The following is a 22754-nucleotide window of genomic DNA, read 5'->3' on the forward strand; positions in this document are numbered from 1 at the left end:
GCAACTACAAAACAAGCCTTGGACAGAACCAGGATTAATGGTGATAAAAAAGCTCCTGTTCCAAACGCACGTTGAAAATTTGTGGGTCGTGTTAATGTTATTCTGAATTAGACTTATTTTCTAGATATTTTTTTTTCCTTTTGCATACAGTGTAGAAGGAATAGGACACTTGGAGACCGGGGGAAAAAAATTAGGAAAAAAGGGAAATCTCTGTCTTTTTAACTGCCTGTGGCCTCTGCCCCTGGCCAAGCCGGAGCGCCAGCAGCTCCTCGAGCAACCTGTAGTCCCCTGCAGCTGCTGGAATTGTTTGGGAGTGTCTGCATTGCAGCGTGCTGGGAGATTTGGGGTGTTTTCAGCCGTGGGGGATGTGCAGCCGGCAGGATAACACCTGGCACGAGAGGGCCAGAGGCTGGGAGGATCGTGTGGGAACTCGTGGGATCCTATGGGATCAAACTGCAGGCACCGAGGTGGGGTTTGTGCAGCTGCAGTCGGATGGGTGCCGCTGGCAATGGGGACTGGGGACGGTTCCTTGGTCCCTAATGTGTGTGTGATAGTCTGAGAACACGGATGCATTAGCCCCTAGCAACAGCCACAAATGGAAATGATGGAAGTGATAGAAAACAGAAGAGAAAAGGAAAAGCAAAGAGGTTCTGCCTGGGGAGGGAGGTAGAAACCCAGAGAAGTCCCACTGGATTCAGAAGGCTCCGTTCTGTTTTTCCTCCCCTACTTTTACAGCAGTTTCCCTTCTCCACCCCCGAACTGCAGCCCCTTTTGTGCCCCAGCGCTGGTGCAAAAAAAAACCCCAAAAACCTAAAAATGCTGAGCCTGCCTGGGATCCCTCCTCCCTTCGCTGTTTGCCTAAAGCTGCTGTAAGGTTTGGGGTTCGGGTTTTACACCCCAGCCTAAGCTAAGCCAGACCCCAGCCCTGGCCCTGCGGGTGGGCACCGCCTTGGTTTAAAAAAAAAACAAAACAAAACAAAACTACATAAAAATCAATTAATTTGCTTATTTCTGCTTTCAGCAAGGGCAAAAGCAGTCTAGTCCGTCTAGAGCAGACAAGAAAGGGAGGAAGAGGAGGAAAAACCATCTTTTGCTGGAGCCCGGCTGGGTGTGTCTCCTCGCCCCCCCCCGCGGTGGGTCTGTGTTTCTGGCAGGCAGCCTTGCCTGGGAGGGATCTGCCGTCAAAGCCACCCAGGAAAGGAGGCCTGATACGCTAATTAATATTCTGAACTAGTGACCCTTTCTTTTTCTTTCCACCCCTTCCCTTTCTCTGGGCTCTCCAGCCTCTCCCCGCCGCGGATGGCTGCAGCCCCCTCCAGCTGAGTCAGTCCTCCCTCCCCGCAGCATTGCAGCACCTCCGCAGCACCCGCTCCTGCTCCTGCAGCACCCGCTCCTGCTCCCGCCGCACCAGCAGCATGGCCAGCACCGTCTCAGGTAGGACAGACATCTTTGGGGGGGAGTCTGGCGTCAACCCGCCTAGAGAAGCGGCAAATTTTATTATTTTTTTTTTTTAATCGTTATTCTGAGGGTTTGGTGGTTTGTTTTTTGTTTTTCTCTCTGCGTTTTGAGGGAGTTCTCTGCTGGTATGGCAGCATTGTTCCCCTTCCTCCCCTGTACACACACACCCCTCTGAGGCAAGATAGCAGGTGGGCTTTTTATTTTAATATGAATGCACATGTGATAAACTTGCCAATTTAAAATATTGATGGTGTTATGCTGTGCCGTAAGAAGATGCTGCTGCATGCCAATTAATTATGATTTTTGTAACATGATACAGCTTTTTTTTTTTTCCCCTAAGAAAAAATTGCACGCTGTGTAGCTGCATGCAGAGAAATCAGCAATAACATTTTTTATTTGTGAAGATCGTGTATTGCCTAAATGGGTAATGGAAAGAAAGACACAGGCAAGAGACTGCCAGTAATGCCCTAGAAAATCCCCCAAACCCAACCAGAATAACCTGGATGGGTTTCTCTGTATTCTCAGGGCTTCCCATCCCTAGATTTCTTCCACAGCTCACGTTTCTTCGTTAGAAGATGCTACAGGGGAGCGGTCCTCTGATGGCGTTGGGTGGAAGCAAATGCTGCAAAGGGAGCCCTTCCTCCCTCCTGCAGCAGTAACGGGAATGGCAGCACGGCTGCCCAGGAGCCTCCCGCCGGCTCGGCTGTGGCTGCAGGATGGCAGCCTGCCCTGAGGATGCTCTGCTGCTTCGGTCCAGCATCCTAAAGATTTGTCTTGCCCCTTTTAACTGGGGAGAAGGGATTCAAATGGCTGAAACTGGGAATGTGGGTGAAGGAGAAGAAAAGCCTGAAATGGTACAATGAACAGTGGGTGGGTTTAGAGGGTCTTTTTCTTTAAAAAAAAACCCAAACCCAAAGATAAGTTTTCTCTTGCAACAGCTCTGAATTCTGCAGTGCATAAAGAGGGGCTTGGGTGGGGGAAGGTAAATCCTGGAGGATGTGGGGCTGAGCAGGAGCAGCAGACAAAAAGGAAAATCGGGCAGTGCTTTGTGCCCCCCCCCTGCCTCCGCCCCAGGCGGAACCAGCCAGAAGGGGACCAGGCAACACTTCTTGCTCCTTTCACTGGCCTTTCCCTGTCTCCTGCTGGGTGTTTTCTATTCCTTTCTCCTTTTAAAAGACCAGTAGATGCAGGGGGGAGAAGGACAGAGAGATGGGGAGGTGTGGGGTTGTAAGGGTGCAGCTGATCACGAGTGGGCTTTGCATGCAATTAAAGATGGTAAAGCAGCGTTGTAAAAATGTGTGTTTAAGACAGAAAATCTCCGGCTATTGTATATATTTCTGCGAGTATCCCTGTCTCGATGAACGTGTGCGGCAGTGTGCGCTCGGGAGGTCCCACCCATCTGCTGTCCTCTCCTACAGACCAGGATTGGGCCTCCTTGGCAGGGTGGGGGTGGGAGGGACGGCTCAGGCTTACCAGCCATCTAAACCAAGGTTGCATCGAACTTGAGACGGACGAGGTGGTGGATGAAACAGGCGGAGGCATAACATGCATTTTCCGCCCGGTGCATTCTCACCCGCCCAACCCGCCACATGCCAATGGCACATTTCATCTTCCTGAAGGTGCAGTTTTGCTGTCAAAGGAGACTTAGGATCATGAAGAAGCGTGTGCTTCAGAGAAGCTGCGCTTCCTTGTGGCTCAGATCAAGTAGAGAAACAATTTCAAGGAGCAGAAAGCCGTGGGAAACCAGTGCTGTGGCAGAAGGAAAGGGAATAGGGAAACGTTTGCCAAAGAAGGGAGTGGGGCTGAGCCTCGCCCAGCTGCCTGTGTGGGGAGCAGCTCCCCATCGCCTATCGCACTTATAGCAGGAATGGAGAATAGCCTGGAATGGCAGGAGGAAATGGCAAGCAATTGCTTAAATTAAGGAAAGAGTCTTGTTTGCTTTCTTCATTATTTTCTCCTTTATCCGCAGCACAAGCAAAGCCGTGCTGAAGGGAGAGCAGCTGTGATTGTCTGCAGCTGATGCCCGGGGGCTTATTCCCCTTGGGAAAATTTTCTTGGGTTTGTTTAAACAAACAAACAAATCCCCGGGATGAAAAGAAACGGGGTTTGCTTCCCCCAGCCCAGCAGTCCCCTCTCTCTTCTCCCTGCCGCCTCAGGCGTTTTCTCCTGGCTGTGGTGGTTGTTTTCGGTGCTGGAGCAGGGGACGCGGTGGCACATGCTCAGTGCAGGCTCAGCTGCGGTGCTGGCCCTGCTGCCGGGCAGACCTTGCAGGGGCAGAGCCCTCACACCTCCTCCCCACAGCATCTGCACCCAGCTTGGGGCTTTTATACTCCACGGAAGGGGTGTCCGGCTGGATTCTGCAGGACTGTATGACTTTCCTCAGCATTTGTAGGCAAATGGGTTGAATAAGAGACTCAACATTATGAAACGATGCAGTAAGATGACAGCCTCATGGGCTTTTCTCCGACGTTAGTGTCTCTGAGAAGGTGCAGCCAAGAGGGAACACCGGTTTGTCACTCCTGGCCTCATGACTGGGCCTGGGAAATGTGCCTTGACAGATCCCAAAATTTTCCCTTCCTACACTGAAATGTGAGAGTTGTGTGGCTTTATGTAGGTCTGGGTTATCCCCTTAATCCCTTTTCTGGATGGTATTGGCGGACACTGTATGGTGTTGCCCTGTCCTGACACTTCTACTGCCCATGCTGGAGAGTCAGAGTCCTTTCTATCAAGCTCTCCATCTCTCTGTTCTCAAGAAATCACTGTTGTCTTTTTCTTCAGGTGCTGATGGAGTCTATATGGCCTTAGAAATGTATGATACTTTTATTGGGAAATCAGTTTTATAAGCCAAAAGAATCTATTTTTTTGTTATTATTATTTTTTTACCACTGTATCCAAACAAGGGATCTAAATCCTTGGAAAATATTTGTCCTTTCTAAAATATAAATCGTATCTTCTTTAATGGCACCATATAGACTCGGTGAAGATCCCTTAGGTATCTCAAAAGAGCCCTTTCTTGGAGCCTATCAGTGTTGGCTCAGATCTGGTGAATGCATTGTTTTATCAGATGAACACATTCTCCTTCTGCAAAGGAAAAGCTGAGATTCAGTGGTCTGATGTGGTAACTGGAAGGCTGCAGATAAGACCTTTGTGACAGCAGCGTGGGCAGCAGGATGGATTGCAACTTCAAGCTTTCTTAGGGCAAACAGAGCTGATGATTGTTGATGATAATTCTTGAAGAGACCTGAAGTTCACTAAAATTTCTATACCCCTAAATTAACTGGAAACAACATGCCTGGCTAATCCCTCCCAGTTGCCCTACTGACATGGGCTTTGTTCTTCCGATGGTCCCATCTTTGCCCGTGATTTAGAAACACAGAAGAGCCAGATCAATCAAAGACCACGTGTATGTGCTGTAGCACTTTGCACATCCCACCTGCTGAAGAGCTGCTCAGCATATTTCCAAACAATCCTTTTGTCCTTTCAAGATACCGCTGCATGTTTGGTGCTGTATTAGAGAATCTTACATTCTCTGAATGTGTTTATTTGAACAATGCTGCTGTATAATGGGCAAGTACAATAATCCTCAGTTAATGCAAAAGAAACCAAGACCCAAAGAGACTAAACTACTGTCTGTGTTCAAGCAGAATGTCTGTACCTGGCACATCATGGCGTTGGCTTGTTTCATGAACTGCTGCTTTATCCAGTTCCCTGCTCCTTGTAGCACTTTGTCTTATCCAAACCTGACCGTCTGAACCTATGTTTGCCCCAAATCCACAAACACTCTGGGACAGCTGCCTCCATTTGGCTCCTTTCTCTGCTTTATCAGGCAACCCAGGCCGTGCTTCTCTCCTTCTTGGCAATCAATCATCCATCCAACCCAGGCTGCTGGGTCTCTGCTGCACAGCCTGGGCTCTTCTCTCTTGCTGAGCCCATAGAGGAGGAGATTTCCCTGGTTATTTTCCTGAGGGCAGCCCACATGTTCCAGTGCTACAGCTTGAGTGATTTGCTAATCCATTGGCTGTGCATAACACAGGTTGATGTGGTGTTCATGAGATGCAAATGAAACCTAGGGGGGAAGGAGCCGTGTGATTGGAAATGGTTCCTGGGTGATAGTTTAGCAGATGTCCAACAGAAGGCAGAGTAACCCTCGCATCTGCCTGTTCTCATGGATGATTCCACATGAGCCCACAGTAACTTCTGGGTCTCAAATCTCATGGAGAGCAGCTGAGATGGTGTACGGCATCAATGTGGGGTACAACGGCCGATCTGAAAAAAAACCACAAACCACCCACTAGTGTTTTCTGGTTGTGTGAGTTCTCCTGATGACCTGTCTTTGGAAGTTGGGAAGCAGTCAGATGGAAGTGAATTAGACTGAAGTGAAGATCTGGCTGTTATTTTCCTGATAGGATTCATAGGAGGTGAGACTGTCTAGAGTCTGTTGTACTCTCAAGGCTTATCGAGGACTATGGTTGCTTTTGTTGTGTGTGTGGCATTGCAGTCCTTGTGCTGAAGGACTTGGTTCCCTGTCTCTCTAGCTTCTCTACCTTCTGTTTGTGCTTTGGCTACATCTATAATTGTACTGTTACAATTTTTTCATGATATAATATTCTTTACGGAAGCAATTTTTACTTCTCCAAAGTTATCTTTGCAAACCAAATGATTTTCTTGCAATAACCTTCCTTTGACCTTGCTATCAGACATAGCTAATCCAGTCTCATCCATTTAATTTGGCTGAATTCAGATAAATTAGTCTTGCTGTGCCTCTGGTTCATTATGAATGACTCTGTATCGGTGTTGTGCCTAAATGGCCTCACTCTGTTTCACTGGATGTCATTAAACACCGAGCAAAGAGACAGGCTGCTCAAACAGTCTACAGTTTAATTTTACCTGGTTAGGAAGCAGAGAACAGAACTTTTTGATGAATAATAGGTGGCGAGCCCCACTGTCCAGGCACGTCGCTGGTGCAAAGATGGTTCCCATTGCTCGTGCACCACACCCGTCCCCAACCGTTTCTCCATCTCCTGCACCACAGCCGCTGGGAAGCAGCTGGGTAGTGTCTCCGGGGGATAAATTGGAGATAAACACTGTACACGGATAAATGCCGTAGACAGTGTTCATGCAAAGCAGCAGGGATATGGAAATGCAGTTTGTGCTGTACAGCACTAGAGGGAGCACAGGCAATGAGTCGCTAGAGAGAAAGCAAGTGGAGTGCACCCTGACCCTCTGGGTGGCTTGGTGAAGGCCCAGATAATCTCCCTTCTTCTCCTTGCAACAGGGAGAAAGTAATTTTGTCTATGCAATATATACAGTGCAGAGAATAGTTAGGTGAAACACTTTAATAAAGATTAATTGTTGCATAGGGTGTGTAATGGAATATAATCAGAGCAGGATCAGATTTGCTCAGTGTGAGCTGAATTTATTTTTACTGGCTTACCAGAAGTAAAAAATGCAATTAGATGCTTAAATTAAAAGCTCAGCATTTCCTGTCTAATTGTTCTTAAAATATGTACATTTGTGCACTGGAAGACATACAGTCTTTCCTGGAAGGGACTTGTTGGCCATGTCATATTCTGGCCAGCCAGCTTTCTTAACTTATCTTGGTTCAAGGATTTTGTCCGCTGGAATAAATACGTCCTCAAAATTTTATATCTGCTGGCAAAGGTGAGCACAGATATTTCTGAAGTAAATTTTAGTGATGAGGTTTGCAATGCTGATCTTTTACCTCTGAGAGTTTTAAGCATGCCCTTTCTGATGCAGCTGTGATTGAGACATAGTCTTGCTTCAGGAGATCGTGGGTTTGATCTTCATTGACGCAGTCTCCTAAATAGTGGCCCAGAGGTTATGTTTCTTCCTTTTATTTACTGAACCAGAGGATCTACCTCTCCTCACAGAATGCCTTTTCTGGTAGATTTAGATTAGATATTTGGAAGAAATTCCCTACTGTGAGGGTGGTGAGACACTGGTACAGGTTGCCCGGGGAAGCTGTGGCTGCCCTGTCCCTGGAGGTGTTCAAGGCCAAGTTGGGTGGGGCTTTGAGCAACCTGGTCTGGTGGGAGGTGTCCCTGCCCAGGACAGGGAGGTTGGAACTAAATGATCTTTAAGGTCCCTTCCAACTAAAATCATTCTATGATTCTATGATTTTGTGATTTTAGCCTATTAACAGTGTGTTGGACACACATACCGCCTATTGTTCATCACTAAATGTGTAAGATCAAAAGTGCGTGAGGACAGGGTTTGGATGTTTCTGTGTCCCACGGGTGTAACCACTGGCTCTGGAGCAGAGGCAGGGGGGGAGAGGGGGTGGTGGCGGTTCAGACGTCCATTTATTTCTCGGGACGTGGATCAGGGGTGCGTTCTTCAGGGGTCGGTCCTTCCCCCTCTTCACGCCGAAGCCCCCGGCCTTCGCGAAGCACCCCGGCCGTGGTGCTGAACGGACAGCTCCCGGGCGGGGGGTCCTGGGGCGGTGGTGCTGAAAGGACAGCTCCCGGGCTGAGGGGGGAGTCCCGGGACCGAGCGGACCCTCCCCGGGACCGGCCGGGGGGGTCTCGGTCCGCTGCTGCCGTTCCCGCTGCTTTCCCCGTGTGTCCCCCAACCCCGGCAGCGGGGAGGCTGGAGCGGTTTCTCCCGGCAGTGAGGGCTGATCGGGGGTCTTCTGGATCTTTTCCCCCCCACCGCACCCCCAGTCTCCGGGGCCCCGTCAGCCCCCAACCCCGCTCCCCCGCCCCGTGTGCCCGCATACTGCTAATTGCATCTGATGGCTGGCGCCGGGGTGCAGCTGCAGGCTGCGGCGCCGGGAGAAGGACTCACAGCACTTCCATAGCTCATTAAAAGCCGCTCAGTGAAGCGGTGTCCTTTTGTCCTCTCGCTCCTTTTCATTTTAATTGACGGAGAGGGACGGTCAGTTTGCTCTACAGAAGGGAAAGCGGGACAGGGAAGATCCCGATGGAGTGGAGGCAGCTGTGAAATCACTACAGGAGACCTCCTGAAAGGCAGGGACTGCAGCGTGCACTCATCTTCACAGAGGACCGTGAAACCAGTACTGGGGAGACCTACTGAAGTTCAAGTAATGAAATAGAAAGCACTGTGCTCTGTAACAAGAGCTACGAGACAATTAAACTAGGGGGTCAAGGATGTGGCACATCTGCTTAATGTCTTGGTTTCACCCAGGACTGGACATAATGGTAGAGCAATGACCTCGGTGCATGGTTTGTTTCTATTAAATTATAATGTCTCTCATTTAGTCCAGGGAGCCCTCCTCTGTGCTCCCGGCAGCATATTATGAGATACATTAGCTTACTGCTGCTGCATGCCATGACTTCTAGCACAGTACAGCACTCTCAGAGGCTTTCCAAAGACTATTTTCATTAAGAGCAAAATCAAAGATGTCCCGCTCTGTGGCTGGAACTGCTGATGTAAACTGTTCCTATTTGGTTTACATTTAAGAGCAGGACTGGGCAGGGTATTAAAATCAGAACATGGAGCAAACTGGAAAATGCTCAGTAAAGATCTGAGCTTCAGGGACTGTCGTTAGCAAAAGGAGGGTGTTAGTTAGGATGAAGTTCTGTACCTAGGAGGAAAAATAAGTGCAAGTATGAACTAGGCGTACAAAACCACTGTTTTCTCACCCGAGTAGCTGCGGGAAGGCAGAGGAGAAGATCTGAAAGGTGTTCCTGGGGGCATATGGTACACAGGATGATTTTTTTTTCAAAGGTGTTCTGCCTCTAATGCCTTTTCATATCACAAAGTTTTGGGGATTTCCCTTTCCTGTCTTGGTGGAGGCTCTTGCTCTGAAGGTGGCATCGGCAGCCAGCCTGCAGATTCGCCTCTGACTGGAGGTCGAACCAGGAGCTCAGTAAGGAAGGGACAAATCAAGACCAGAAGCACAAGGACGTGTGGGAAATCCAGAGGCAGAGCCAAGGCAGGACACCGGAATGCCTGTGCACTGTGGTGGAGGCAGGAGGAAGGATGGCACAAGGAGGCTCAGGGCAGGTTTAGCGAGACACACGGCCATGAAGACTCTGTCCCCATGTGCCTGGGTGTCCCCTGAGCAGCCAATCCAGCATCTGTGAGACAGCAGCACCCACTGCTGAGCCCTCAGCTGCTGACCTGTGACATAGCAGTGATGCTGTGCGGGTTACGCTGATGTGATCAAGAAATTGACAGCCTGACAGAGCACCTCTCTGTTTTCAAGTCCTTCTCCTATTATGAGGTTTTTTTGTCAAGTATGTGCTAACAGTTCGCTGTCTTAAATGTACTGAACGCCAAACATACAGGTGAAGATTGCCCCAGAAACAGACCCACTGCAAACTGTGGGTGCTGCTGCCATTAGGGCAGCACCTTGTGCACTTGTGATCACTGAGGATGCTGCAGGGTGTGCTCCAGTCACGGGAATGTTGAGCAAACTGGAGGGCTTGCAGGAGGTCAAAGGGATCGTGTATTTCCCTGTCCTTTGCAGGGGACAGCATTTACTGTGATTGCAGACCAGTATCAACCTCTGCCTGTGTGGGCCAAGGTGGTGACACAATCCACGTACACCCTCCCCCATCTGCTTCTGCAGGGAAGGAGGTACCTTGGGAAGTCGGGAACTCCCCCCGTTAGCAGCATCCCTGAACTGTTTTTTCACTCAGATGCCCATTTATTCTCCACATAGCTAACTGCATCTTGCCTCTTCAGCCTGATGGCAGAAATGCTGAATTGTGAAATACCAGGAATGTGCCTGGGGCTGAGCAATGTTTCCAGGTATTGATGGGTGTCATTTTCTCTCTGAGCCTGGAAGTGGGGTGGGCAGCTGTCCTGTCATGGTTAACTACAGGGGCTGCAGCATTTCAGCTGCTTTGGAGGGAAAATCCAGTACAGAAACTTAAACCTCTAGATGTGGTAATTTCCTGCTGTGTGTCTTCCCACGACATTTGCCACACTGGCAGCTAATTTAGTGTGCTCTAGGACAGACACTCCTTGGGGACCGTTTGGCAAGCTGTGACAGCCTGGAAAAGCCTCCATAGAGTCTGGTAGCTGCAAATGGGTTTCCTTGTGTCTACTTGCTTCCTTTCTCCATGAAAAAGAGCCGCCATTGCCATTGGACTCTCTTCTCATTGCTATTTCGTATTTTTCAGCCTACAAGGAGAAAATGAAGGAGCTGTCTCTGCTCTCCCTCATCTGCTCCTGTTTCCACACCCAGCCCCATCCTAATACCATCTACCAGTATGGAGGTACGTAACCTGCTCCCGCAGGAGCTACAGCATCGTTTGCGTGATGCTCCTGCAGGCAACATGAGAGCTCGTCAGCGCGCTGGGCTGTCCCATCCCGGAGCAGCAATCCATGTCGCAGCCTGGGCTCTTTCTGTTTAGTCTCTGTTCACAGTTTATTTTATTAATGTAACTCACATTTTCCCAGAAAGAAACTGCTTGCAGAGGCTGCCTGCTTCGTACTGGGGTGACGTACAAGACGTTAACAGCAATATGGCCTTTCTGTAATTACGCTGTGAATTTAAATCAATTGTATTGACTTGGAGGGGGGTGAAGCTGATCACTGATTGGGAATTTTTTGGAGATGACAGAACAAAATCACTCAGGTCAGGACACCCTAATTCCTATGTGAAGAGCTCGGTGCCCTCAGGTGCTCTCCCGAGTGTCACAGGTCCACAGAGTCTCTGTTTTTTTCCCCCCAAAGATATGGAGGTGAAGCAGCTGGATAAGAGGGCATCAGGCCAGAGCTTCGAAGTGATCCTGAAGTCCCCTTCAGATTTATCTCCCGAGAGCCCGATCCTTTCTTCCCCCCCCAAGAAGAAGGACCTGTCTCTGGAGGAGCTGCAGAGGAGGCTGGAGGCCGCAGAAGAGAGGAGGAAGGTAATGAGATGTTCTGTGGAAGCAAAGACTTTTCTGAGATGGTTACTAATTGCACCAAACCCTGAAACTGGCTTAGCAGGAACAATCTAAAATGGCTTATTATTATTTTTCACTATAAATTGTCAGGTGAGAGGTGGGAGTCATGGAATGAGGTTCTGCAGCCTGATTTAGGCAGGGAATTGGACTCAATGATCATCATCGTCCTCCTGTTCTTGAAACCACACAGTATGGGGTCCTCGTGGTCCTCTGCGTGGGACCTGGCTGGGGGGGGCGGGGGGGACAGTTCTTGCCAGGTAATGCTGCAGGAGATGTAGCAGTTGGTCACACACCCCACATAAACTTCAAACTTAAACACAGAGTGGGGTTTCTAACAGCTGGCTGTGCCACATATTTTATTGTAGGTGCTGTATAAAACGTCTTCCTGTGAAAACTACTGAAAAGGAGAAAATTGGCAGAGTAAAACAAAGTATAAATGTTGTGAATGTTGGCGGGTAAGAGGAAAGCAAGCTGAAATAATTCAAAGAATGAGGTGACACTCGGAGAGGGGACTCCGTACCCTGATGGATGTCACCTCGGTTTTGCTGAGCCGGTGGGCACAGCGTGGCATCACCTGCCCACCCGGAGCACCGGACCCAGCAGACGTTGCCCCGTAGCAGGAAAAAGGTGCCAAAGCATCTTCCAAGCAAGGAATGGGATGGAGGAGGGTAGCAAAGTGGTTTTGAGCAGAGGAGATGGTCAGAAAGCCTCTCTGGGGAGCTTAAGGTCTAGAAGAGCCTCTTTGGTTGCCTTACACCTCTCCTGACACCTTGCCTCGGCAGACCCAGGAGGCGCAGGTGCTGAAGCAGCTGGCGGAGAAGCGGGAACACGAGCGGGAGGTGCTGCACAAGGCGCTGGAGGAGAACAACAACTTCAGCCGCCTGGCCGAGGAGAAGCTCAACTACAAGATGGAGCTGAGCAGGGAGATCCGCGAAGCACATCTCGCCGCCTTGAGGGAGCGGCTCCGCGAGAAGGCGAGTGCGATGTCCCGGGAGAGGGCTGGGTGCCGATGCCTATGGCGGGGTTTAGGGTCTGGTCCCTGTGGGGTCGTCCCAGGGCGATGGGCACAGGGGAGCAGGCGTTTCGTTGCTGGTGGGAAGCAGGCTGTGGAGCAGCTCTGCTCTGGAGCAGCGTGAGAAGGGGGGATGTGTCCTTCCAGTCAGTAGAGGAAATACCATTTGGCTGATCTTGATAAGTGCAAGCTCACAGGCACAGGATCGGGCCCACTCTGCGTCCAGGGGCTGCGTGGCCAAAGGGCTTTGCAGAAGAGGGGAGCCATGAATGCATTCACTGTGGGCTTGCATCACCTCCGGGCTCCCGCACATCATACAATCACAGAATCATAGAATTGCCCAGGTTGGAAGGGACCCTTCAGATCATCGAGCCCAACCATCAACCTAACTCTGACAAAACCCATCACTAAACCATGTTGCTAAGGTCCTTGTCCACCCGTCTTTTAGACACCTCCAGGGATGATGACTCCACCACTTCCCTTGGCAGCCTGTTGCAATGTTTGATAACCCTTTTGGTGAAGAAATTTTTCCTGATATCCAAATCTAAACCTCCCCTGATGCAACTTGAGGCCATTTCCTCTTGTCCTGTCACTTGTTACTTGGGAGAAGAGACCGACTCCCACCTCGTTACACCCTCCTATCTATAACGAGATAAGGTCTCCCCTCAGCCCCCTTTTCTCCAGGCTGAACACCCCCAGCTCCCTCAGATGCTCCTCATAAGACTTGAGATGCTTCACTGCTTGCAGGCGTAACCCACTGTCCTCAGGGTGCCTCGGATGGGAAACTGGTCCCTTTTTTTTTTTGGCTGGTGCAAATCCTGTGTGCGGGAAAGAAGGAAAATAGAGATTGCGAGAGCAGAAAGAGTTAGCCTGGTGTCATCTCTCCCGTCTTTGCAGGAACTGCACGCAGCTGAAGTTCGCAGGAACAAGGAACAGCGGGAGGAGATCTCTGGATAAAGGGCTTTTCTACACATCTAGCACCTGATTCCTGTTAACAAACCAACCGATCGACCAACCAACACATTTTATTTTGTTTGTCTAGATGCAACATTCAGTTCTCCATCCCCCCCCTCCCCTGGTGTTCGTCCCCCAGCTACACGCTTCTCTATCTCTGCATCCTTAATCGTCAGTACTTGTGGGGATTCACGGATCATAGGGACCTCTAAGCAGAATAGCGACTAGTTCACATGAAATAGAGAATTGATCAGTCAATCAAACAGCTTCTTTGGAGGGTTTTGTCCTTTTTTAAAAAAAAATATTTCTTAAACTGATGTAAAAAAAAAAAATTAAGATATTAATAAATTCAACCAGCAGTGTCACGGGGGTGCGGATTTCTTATCCGGGGCTTTTACTCCTCTTGGTGTTTGCTCTGAGCCAAATATCAGCTTCAGAATAATGGGAAGTAAGTGATAATATCTGTGTGTGAAGTGGAATAGGGAACAGCCCCGTGTTTGCCAGTGGTAGGAGAGAGGAATGAGAGGGACGGGATGGCTCAGGAGTCGTGGCCTGCGGCCCCCCCTGTCTCGTGGCTGTATCTGGAGCCAGCCCAGGCAGGCAGCGACCCAAAGGCCTCATCCTCGGATGATTCTGTGGTAGGCTGTGTGAAAGTAGGTGAGGGTCTCCACCCAGAGCTCGGTGCCAGGTGCCACGTCACGGAAACGGAAGGTCCCCATCACAGCAGGCGCCGCCTGGTGCCCGGTTGTCCCTTGCTGGAGGAGCCCACAGACTGAGCTGCCCCCTCCCTGGCAGAGCAGGGACCGACAGGTCTCGGCTGAGCAGATCAGGAGAACCACAGACAGCAATTGCATCCCCGGCTCCGCGGGAGCCCTGGGAGAGGGCACTCGGTCTGCGGGCTCTGCAGTGCTCCCAAAGCTTGTGGTTTCACTCCAGTAAGAAAGCAAATGCAATAGAGACAGTGCATGGTTGCGAAATAGCCTTTTAGTGAACGGAATAATCATCCTTCCCTCTTTCCAAAGACAGATGTGACTCTTTGGTGCCATTACAAGGCAGACACTGAGACCAGAGGTGGCCAGATGAGCCCTGGAGCTCTGGCTTGTAGGCAGCACCCTGGGAGGCAGGCAGGACATGCCAGATGCCTGCCTGGTACCTACAGACCTACGGCTTCGGATGAGAGGGAGCTAAGAGGGGAGCGATTCTACAGTAAGGGTGAAGAGGTGGCCCCATGCTCACTCCTTGTCTATCTTTAGCTTTTCAAGGCCCATTCTTAAGAAAAAAATTGTCTTTTGATGAAGCTAGGGATGAGCAGAGAACATGCAAGCGTGGCAGTAATGTCGTATCTAACTAGGTGGCTGTCAAAGCCCATGGACTTTCTAATCTTCTGGAGTCATGGCTTATGGAGGTAGCCAAGGTCCAAGCAGCCGCCGTGCACTGCGAGGGGCTGCCACCTTCCCGCTGAGATCCACAGACCTGCTCACCTTGCCCCAGCTCCGCCCCTGCCTTGGAAAACTCAGTGGAAATGTTGCATCCGAAGAGCAGGGAATGGCCACCTTCCGGCAAGCGGGGCCTCGTGGGCCGCGGTGCTGGGGACTCAGCCCTGCTGGCGCACCGTCCCACGGCCAGGTTTTGCAGAGGAGATGGTGGAAGCTGCTTTCATTTGAAGCAGAAGGTAACAAGGATTCTCCTCTCTCCAGTGATTAGAGATTTTACTGGGTTGTTATTTTTTTGACAGCGTTTTGGGGAAAGGGCACAGGGTGCCCTATTTACTCCAGGGCTCCCCTCCGTCCTGGCTGCCTGCTCTGACCCCGGAATAAACCGAAGGGGCATCCAAGGCACCGAGACATTTCATTATCAGTAATTGGCATTCTCTGCACGCTCTGCTTCCAAAGAGCCATTCTGTGGGTGGGATGAGGGATTCCTGGGGTGGGAGGATCCTTGGGGAATAATTAAGTGCGCAGGGGATGCAGACGTGGGCACCTGTTATTCCGCCAGTCCGGGGCTCCCGGGGACCGTGCTCTGCTCGGTGGTGCCAGGCGGTGAGGAGGAGCTAGAGCAGGTGAGGGGTTTGCATGGGGAATAACAATCCCCTTGCCTCTCCTCCCCTCTGAAAAAGAAATCGTCACTGAGTCTTGTCAGAAGCTGAAGTTTTCTGCCTACCCTGTGCTTTAATTAGGTAAAGAACTGATTACGGCCTGGGGTGAGCATCAGGCGGTTGCAGAAACCCCACGGAAAGCCAAAGAGCAGCAGCTGCTGGAGGTCAAATCCCGGGGCTCTTTGCCAATCTCCCCAGAAGTCCCAGCAGGATTCGGGAGAGATCCCTCAATGGCCACGGTTTGATTTTAGGGGACACTCTGCTCCTAAAAGGAAGGGCTACCTTACTCCCATCCCCTCCACCCGGGCGGGGGGCAGGACAGGACTGTTAGAAAGCCCCAGCGCTGCCGAGTGATGAAAAAAAAAGATTCGGGGCTAAGAGGAAGGAAACTGAAGGTTGAATTTCTTAACAGTAGCTAATGATCAGTTTATAGTAGCAGCTGTCTTAGATAAGCATCTGTGTAGAGCGCGGCATCACCGCCAGCATCACCTCATTCATATAGTGACGAGAAATTTTAAAAAGTTTAAAAAAAAAAAAACAAACCTAAAAGTAATTTAAACGAAATGTTTGTGTGTAAGAAATGGTTGAAACTGTCAAATGTCTGTGTTCCCGCGTTGGTGGGATCTGAGAAGGTACCTGCGAGATATTAACCCCGTCCTACTCTCTGTGGTGCTGAGTGTTTGCTTGGTGTGTAATTCTGACCTGGAGCTTGTTGTAAATACTGTTTTTAGTACTATGATTATTATGATGATTATTATGATGATTATTATCAGAAACGTTGTACTCATGAGCAGGAGTTTAAAACAAGGAGAAAAGACCATTTTCACTCCCTCCTTGGGGCTCAGGAGGAGTGGGAGGCTGGGCCGGGGGAAGGCAGGGTGCCGGTGGGGTGGGATGCCGGACCAGAGAAGAGCTGGAAAACCAGGGAGTCGGGAGCTGGAGGCAGCTGAGTCCTGCGGGCAGGGCGGCGAGAGCGGGGCCGGGCTGCTCCTCGTGCTGGGAGGAGGAGGAAGGGCTGAGAGGTGGAATAGGGGTGATGCTTCAATTCTGGTACATATAATTTAGTGTTAACCCAAAGCTCCTTGTGTGAGGGGGTCCAGGCTGCTCCCTGCAGCCCCCGGGGAAGCCAGAGGAGCCGTGAGGTTTGGCGTGTGCTGGAGGAGGAGGGGTCAGTGGCAGGTTGTGCTGGTCGGAAGCTGTCCTCCCCAAACAGCTACTGAGTCTCTGGACTCGGTTCCTGCCTGGATCTTCCATCTCGGTCCTTTGTGCTGCCCCGTGCCCGCTCTCCTCCCCCTCCCTGGAGGCCAGCCCAGATCTCAGGTGGGGGCTTATTCTTGCAATAGCTTTGTCTGGCAAAAAAATCCCATGGGAAATGCACAGGAGAGTGGCCCGGCACACAGTGCTCATGCAGGTGTGAGCGCCAGGAGACTGGTTTTTCTCACCTCCGTCGGGTCGGTGCTGTGAGGGACAGTGGATGTGGCTGGAAAACGTGTCAGTGCAGGGTAAGCTCCTGTGTCGGAGGAGCAGGGATGTGCAGGGAGAGTTTCGCATCGGTAACGTCAGGGGACCGGCTCTGTTACCGCTGCTGAGACACGTCGTGCCAAGGAAACAACCTCATCGGTGGGGCCAGATGCATTCAGTGTAGCAGAGCGATGTTTGCCCGGTGCGGATGAATGTAGTAGGGATGTTGGGGAGCTTGACGTTTGTCCGGTGCCACTGGACGCTATCAGGGAAATGTGTGATTGCTTTGGCTGCGTGCCCCAACTCCCGGGGTTTCGGCCGGACGCGGGGTGTCCACCCACCCACCGCCCGCTCCAAACCCCCGGGGACAGTGCTGCCGGTGCCAGCAGCTCGCACGGTGCCATGCCCGGCTGGCAACACGCGGCACAGCCCGGGATCACGGTATATTTCACCCTTTCCATCTCCCAGGGCTGCTAATGGCTGTGTGCAGCAGCATACTTCATGCCTCAATTGAGACTAATTAAGTATCCTCATTAACATCCTTACCGTCCCAGCCTCCCTCATTCCCGGACCTTTCCCACATACCGCAGTCATGGACATGGCATGCAACCCCCCCCGGTTCCTGGGGCCACCTTCCTTATGGCAGGGCTTGAGGTTCTTCATTGATTCCCGTAGATGTTTATTAATCAAGCTTTGTAAGGACAGTTAGCAGCCCCATTTTTGCAGCAGCATGTGGACACGAGACTTTGTGCCTGGTAGGGAGAGCATCCTCCGGGCAGCTGGCAGCATCCCTGCCCAGACCACGAACGTTTGCAGTTGTGTGAGGGAGGAAAGACGAGATGGTGACAATTTATTACGTGCATGTAGAGATGTTTCAAAGAGTTCTCCTGGAGAAGGGCCTCTGATCTGAGCAAAACAGAGAAGCTGAAGCTAAATGGGTTCCCATCTGGCACCGACAGCCGGGCGATGAGCGAAGCTGCATGAGAGCTGGGACAACTGGCCTCGTATCCCAAATTAAAGCTCCGCGCTCATGTTACCCCTTGGAGCAGAGCTCAGCTCTGTTCGTAAATGGGTGCTTTCAAGGATGCTGGCCCCTCAGACTGCTTCTGGACTGAGCCCGTTCTTTGTCTTATTATTTTTTGAGTCATTAAAAAAATCTTGCTCTAACGCAGCTGTGGGGTTACCTTTGAGTCGACCTTCCAGGGACGGTGGCAGTTCACGATTGCATGCATCCTACCTTGGGGGTAGGTTGGTATCGCTGCTCCTTTTAAAATGTAAACTTCAGCTTGCTTGCTTTTGCTTAGCCCAGCGTGACTCTCTGGCCCTGGCTCTGCAAAGCCTGTCTCATGGGGTTCGTTCAGTCCCGTCCCGCTGCATTACTCCCCTCCCTCGCGGTGGCTGTGCACTCGGCTGTGCACACGCGCACAGAAACGCGTACGTGGAAACGATATATGCACATACACTCTTATACCACTTGAAATGAGTCAGGGAATGGCTGTTTACGGTGCTAGAGATTTCATACTATCCATGCTAGGGATGAGATGACATCGTAAGACCAATAAACTCCACCTTTGTAGTCAGTTGTCTGTAAGTAAAGCAGAAGAGGGGCACTGGCCAACGCCTACGTTTGGGAGCTCCTTGGTCCCCGGGGGTGCAGGGAGGCAGCAGCCCCCACCCGCTGCCGGGATGGTGGGATCTGAGCGGGGGGGGGCAGCTGGGCATCCCGGCCCCGGCATCCCCCGTGCCTCAGTTTCCCCATTCCCGTGACAAGGGGACACCGACGCTCTCCACCCCACGGGGACCACGGGAGAGCCAACACATCCATGTTTCTAAAGTGCTCTGAAAATGGAAAGTGCCAAAGTACCAAGTCGTGGGACGCAACCGTCCACCCCGGGAAGGAATAAACTGGCCCAGGGCTGCAGGCAGAGGTTTGGAAGATGACTGCGTGGCCGCGGGGCTGAGCCCTAACCCCAGGGCTGAGCGCCCTGGCTGCCCTCCCGGGCAGGATTCACTCCTCCTGCCCCAGCCTGGGCCACCTTTGCTCCTGCCGGGTGGGCGGCCGGCGGGGGGAGGCGGCGGGGTGTCGCGGAAGGACTTTCCATCACTAACAGAGCCTTGTCCGGTTCCCTTCGGTCTACCGCGTGCGTTTCATTGTCAACTTGAGGTTGTTGTTGTGCAAAAGAAGTGATTATGAAAATGAAAAAAAAAAAAAAAAAAAGAAAAAAAAAGAAATAAACTTGGTATGAAACCAAATGTGTCCGTCTCTCTCCGTAAATGGATTGTTTCAGTTCTGAGGCTTCTCTTTGTATTGTGAGAATATCAATAAAATGCATTAAACGGAAAGTTCACCTAAAGATTTAACAAAATCGACTTTAAGCATCTGTATGCTAAACAAGTACTTTGCACCCAGCATAAAAGATGCAGAGATTCATAGCTTATCGCCATTCTTGGAGGGAAAAAATAATAAAACACTTGAATGAGGGTACTGCTGACATCCCCTGCGGCAGGCAAGGGAAGGGTATGCAAAGTCTTTACAGAGGAAGATTGAAAAAACATAAGACAATTACAAATACAATAAATCCATTTCTGGAAAACATGTGAGCTTCCTTTTTTTAAAAGAAAACCAGTGCTTGCTTAATGAGCTTTTCCTGAGAAATGATCCAGGCTTCCCCCTGGGCTGGATACAGCGGGGGGGAGCGGGGCTGCGGTTCCCAAGGAGAGGGACCCCTAACCCAGGAGACCTTGCATGAGGCCAACGCTCAAAATCACATCCCTGGGGCCCCGATACACAAAAATGCCCCCAAAAGCTGCAACTGAAGGGAGGTTTGTAATCCACGGAGACAGGCAAGGGGAAGGGGCCTGGCTGCTTCCCCAGCTGCTGTGGAAGGGATCCCCCACCTTGGGGTAGGAGAAGCTAAACTGAGGGGAGGGCAGAAGGTGGGCAATTTTAACTCCCGGGGCAGCTCTTCTGTAAGAGCAGGGAGGACGGTGCTGGGGGTCGTCGCTGCGGCGGCGACCGATGCTCTCCCCATGTGTGCGCAGGACACCGCCGCCCGCACAAACAGGAATTCTATTTTTGCAGCGTGACCTTCCCGGTTTTAGAGATAACGACCTAATGGCAAATGCAGCGTTGCTCACTTTTCTTCTGAGATTTGCGACAGGCCACTAACCCAGGCTCTCAAAGAAAAGTGGATGTAGTAAAGTAAGCCCCTGCATTGGTCTCAGGAAAATAGTCACAGTGCATCAGTGACACAAAATTCAAGATACATTAGAGAGATCAAGCGTGGTCACCTTCTAACTAGTTAATTCAAGTCAGATCCTTCATCCTCCTGTGATCTGAAGGAGAAAACCGCAGAGGAATGGGATGTGCCGGGGAGAGGGTGGGCAGGAGGAGCAGGCAGGCGTTGCCTAGGCTCCCACCACCCTCGAGCTTCTTCCCACGTGTGCAGCCTGGCGGGGCATGATAAAGTCTTGGACCAGATTGTATCACCCACTGAAACGTTTCTTCCAAGATCAAAACCAATCCAACACAGCAAAATATTCTAATTGTCTCTTGGAAGGACCCCTACAAAGTGCTCAAGCCACGCGTCGGAGCGTGGGGAGGGGAAGAGAATGGCGGCTCTGGCAAGGTAAATGCAAAAGCACAGCTGGGCAGGAAAAAAAAAATAGAAAAAAATTTTGCAGAGTAATTTTCTGAAGGTTCGAACAATAACAAGCCGTCCTTTCTCAGCAACCTCCCAGGCGCTATGGCTGCGAGGAGCCTGCCCGCCGATAAGACCGGGGAGCAGCAGGCAGATAAGGTGCCAGGAGGCGAATTCCTCCCGGCCCTGGGTGCTGGGGAGGAGCCCACGGAGGAGCCCAGGGAGGACCCCCTTGCCCAGCATCTGACAGCAAAAGCACGGTTTTGCCTTCCAAGGGGCCACCAGCTGCTGGGAAAACTGGAGCAGAGCAGCCTTGCTGTGGGTTTGCCGCCTTCTCACTGCTTTTATAATGGCTCTGCCATTGGGCGCCGGTTACGGTGGCAGAGGGACCTTTTATCTGCCCCATCCAGCCCCTCTTAGGTCTCGAGGACACAGCTGCCAGCGCAGGGCCCCCAGGAGCCACTGACAGAGACGGCAGAAATACAGACAGGCTTCCATGGAAAAGGGCGTCACCACTTCCAGCGGGTGAATTAGCATTGCTGGCTATCTTGGAGAAGGAAAAGAAAGACAATTCCTTGTGAAATATCACTTTAGAGAGTATTAGCTTGGGTAAATCGGAAAGTAAAACAGAGCTGGCAGCTGGTTATCGGGCAGGGTTGGTTTGGATGGGGGGGATGGAAAAAGGAAAGGAAGAACCTTGGGAAAAATAAGCATTAAATAAACCACTACAAATCTATCAGACAGAAATTCACGTGAAAAATGCTGCTAACCAGACCAAACGCGCGTGCGAGGGGCCAGCCACACCAGCTGAACGCGAGGCAGAAAAAGCCACTGGCCAAGCAGGTGTGAAAAGCCGACAGAACTAAAACACATCGAGAGTGTTTCCAAAAAGGGACTCACGACTTTTCGGGCCTCTGGTCTGGCTCTTCCTTTTTCAGAACGTGTTAACCACCCGCTTGCAGAAAAAGCACCACGTGGTAAGATCGCGCGAAAAGGCCTCCCTGCAAAATCACTGCACGTCAGTCAAACCCCAGATCTTATAGGCACAGCCGGCAGGGCAATCCCAGAAACGGCAGAAATGACACCAAAACCTGTGAGAGCTCGAGGTGGCCGGGGGAAAACCCTGCAGAGGGGAATCGCAGCACGATGTTTAGCGCTGATACGCAGCCGCGTGTCTCGGGCGCAGCAGCTCGAGGTCGGCTTCTGGGCAGAAAACCCCCGAGTCTGTGGTGCCTGAGCACATCGCACCCCCCGGCACCACGTGGTGTCCCCCCACCTTCCAGGGACAACTTGCACAGGACACCCACAGAAGAGTCTGCAAAGCTCAGGGACAGCTCGCAGACACCTGGGGTAGGAAGGAGGTGACGGAGCAAACCTGCACCATGTCCCTGGGCTGCGTCAAAAACTGCCACTCCATCGAAACACGGACATGGCTACTTTCTCCTCCAGGTGCAAAACACACTTTTCTATCTCCCCTTTTATAATTCATTGCTGATAAGGACAGTAAAAGAGTCGCCGCAGGACTTCTTTATCTCTTTAGTTTTTATTAGGCCTTTTGAATGGGAGGCGAAGCAGCGCCGCGCAGCGTGCTGTGGGCACCAGTGAATGTCCTCACCTGAGCAACACAGGATTAATTTCTCCGGCAGTAATTTTACTTTTCGGTTAAGGTCTCCTCTACTGCTAGGGAAAATGGCATTTTTAGAAGACTCTAGTGTCTGAATTTGTGAAAATATTTACTCTACAGCCAGCTATGCTATGTGGGTTTCAAGTCTCAGTGTTTTCGAGCTCACCAGGTGCAGGGACAAGGAGGAGCGAAACGCGGGCACTTGACCCAAGCTGCCAACAGGATTATTTCATACCATGAAGGTCACACCCAACATAAATTAGAAAGTTTGCTGCGTAGCGCTCTCCTCTCCCTTGATGGCGGCGGACCTGAGAACTCCTTGCCCCAGTGCCAGACCCCTAGGCACGAAGCCACAGGGCTCGCGGTGTCCGACATTTGCTGTCCCCTGCTGGGAGTGCACAGCTTCCTGCCGATGGAATGGGCTGAGGATAATACACCGTGTTTTATATTGGTATTGGGATCAATATTGGTCTTTAGTATTATTAATGTTAATTATTCAGTCTTATTAAGTCTGTTTATATTGCAGTCCCTGTGTTTCCTTGTTTTTCTCCTGATCCCCCTTCTCGGGTGGGGAGGGGTCATTGGGTGATAAAATCACTGTCTAAATGACAATAAATTGTCCTGGGTT

General features: G+C 51.1%; 1 protein-coding gene across 3 annotated transcripts; it reads left to right on the plus strand.

Annotated features, from left to right (window-relative positions):
• The first annotated feature begins 856 nt into the window (after nt 1–856).
• STMN3 (stathmin 3) lies at nt 857–13670 on the plus strand. Of its 3 annotated transcripts, none has more exons than XM_074604808.1 (6): nt 857–1133; nt 1284–1434; nt 10572–10667; nt 11128–11303; nt 12122–12313; nt 13249–13670. In XM_074604808.1, the coding sequence occupies exons 2-6, from the start codon at nt 1416–1418 to the stop codon at nt 13306–13308; spliced, it is 543 nt and encodes a 180-aa protein (XP_074460909.1). In that variant the 5' UTR covers nt 857–1133; nt 1284–1415; the 3' UTR covers nt 13309–13670. The 3 variants fall into 3 exon arrangements, with proteins under 3 accessions (XP_074460909.1, XP_074460910.1, XP_074460911.1); XM_074604809.1 differs by having other exon boundaries at nt 857–1108; XM_074604810.1 differs by lacking the exon at nt 857–1133 and having other exon boundaries at nt 1243–1434.
• Nucleotides 13671–22754: the final 9084 nt, after the last annotated feature.

The sequence above is a fragment of the Larus michahellis genome, chromosome 12 (assembly GCF_964199755.1).
Source record: "Larus michahellis chromosome 12, bLarMic1.1, whole genome shotgun sequence".
Classification (NCBI taxonomy): domain Eukaryota; kingdom Metazoa; phylum Chordata; class Aves; order Charadriiformes; family Laridae; genus Larus; species Larus michahellis.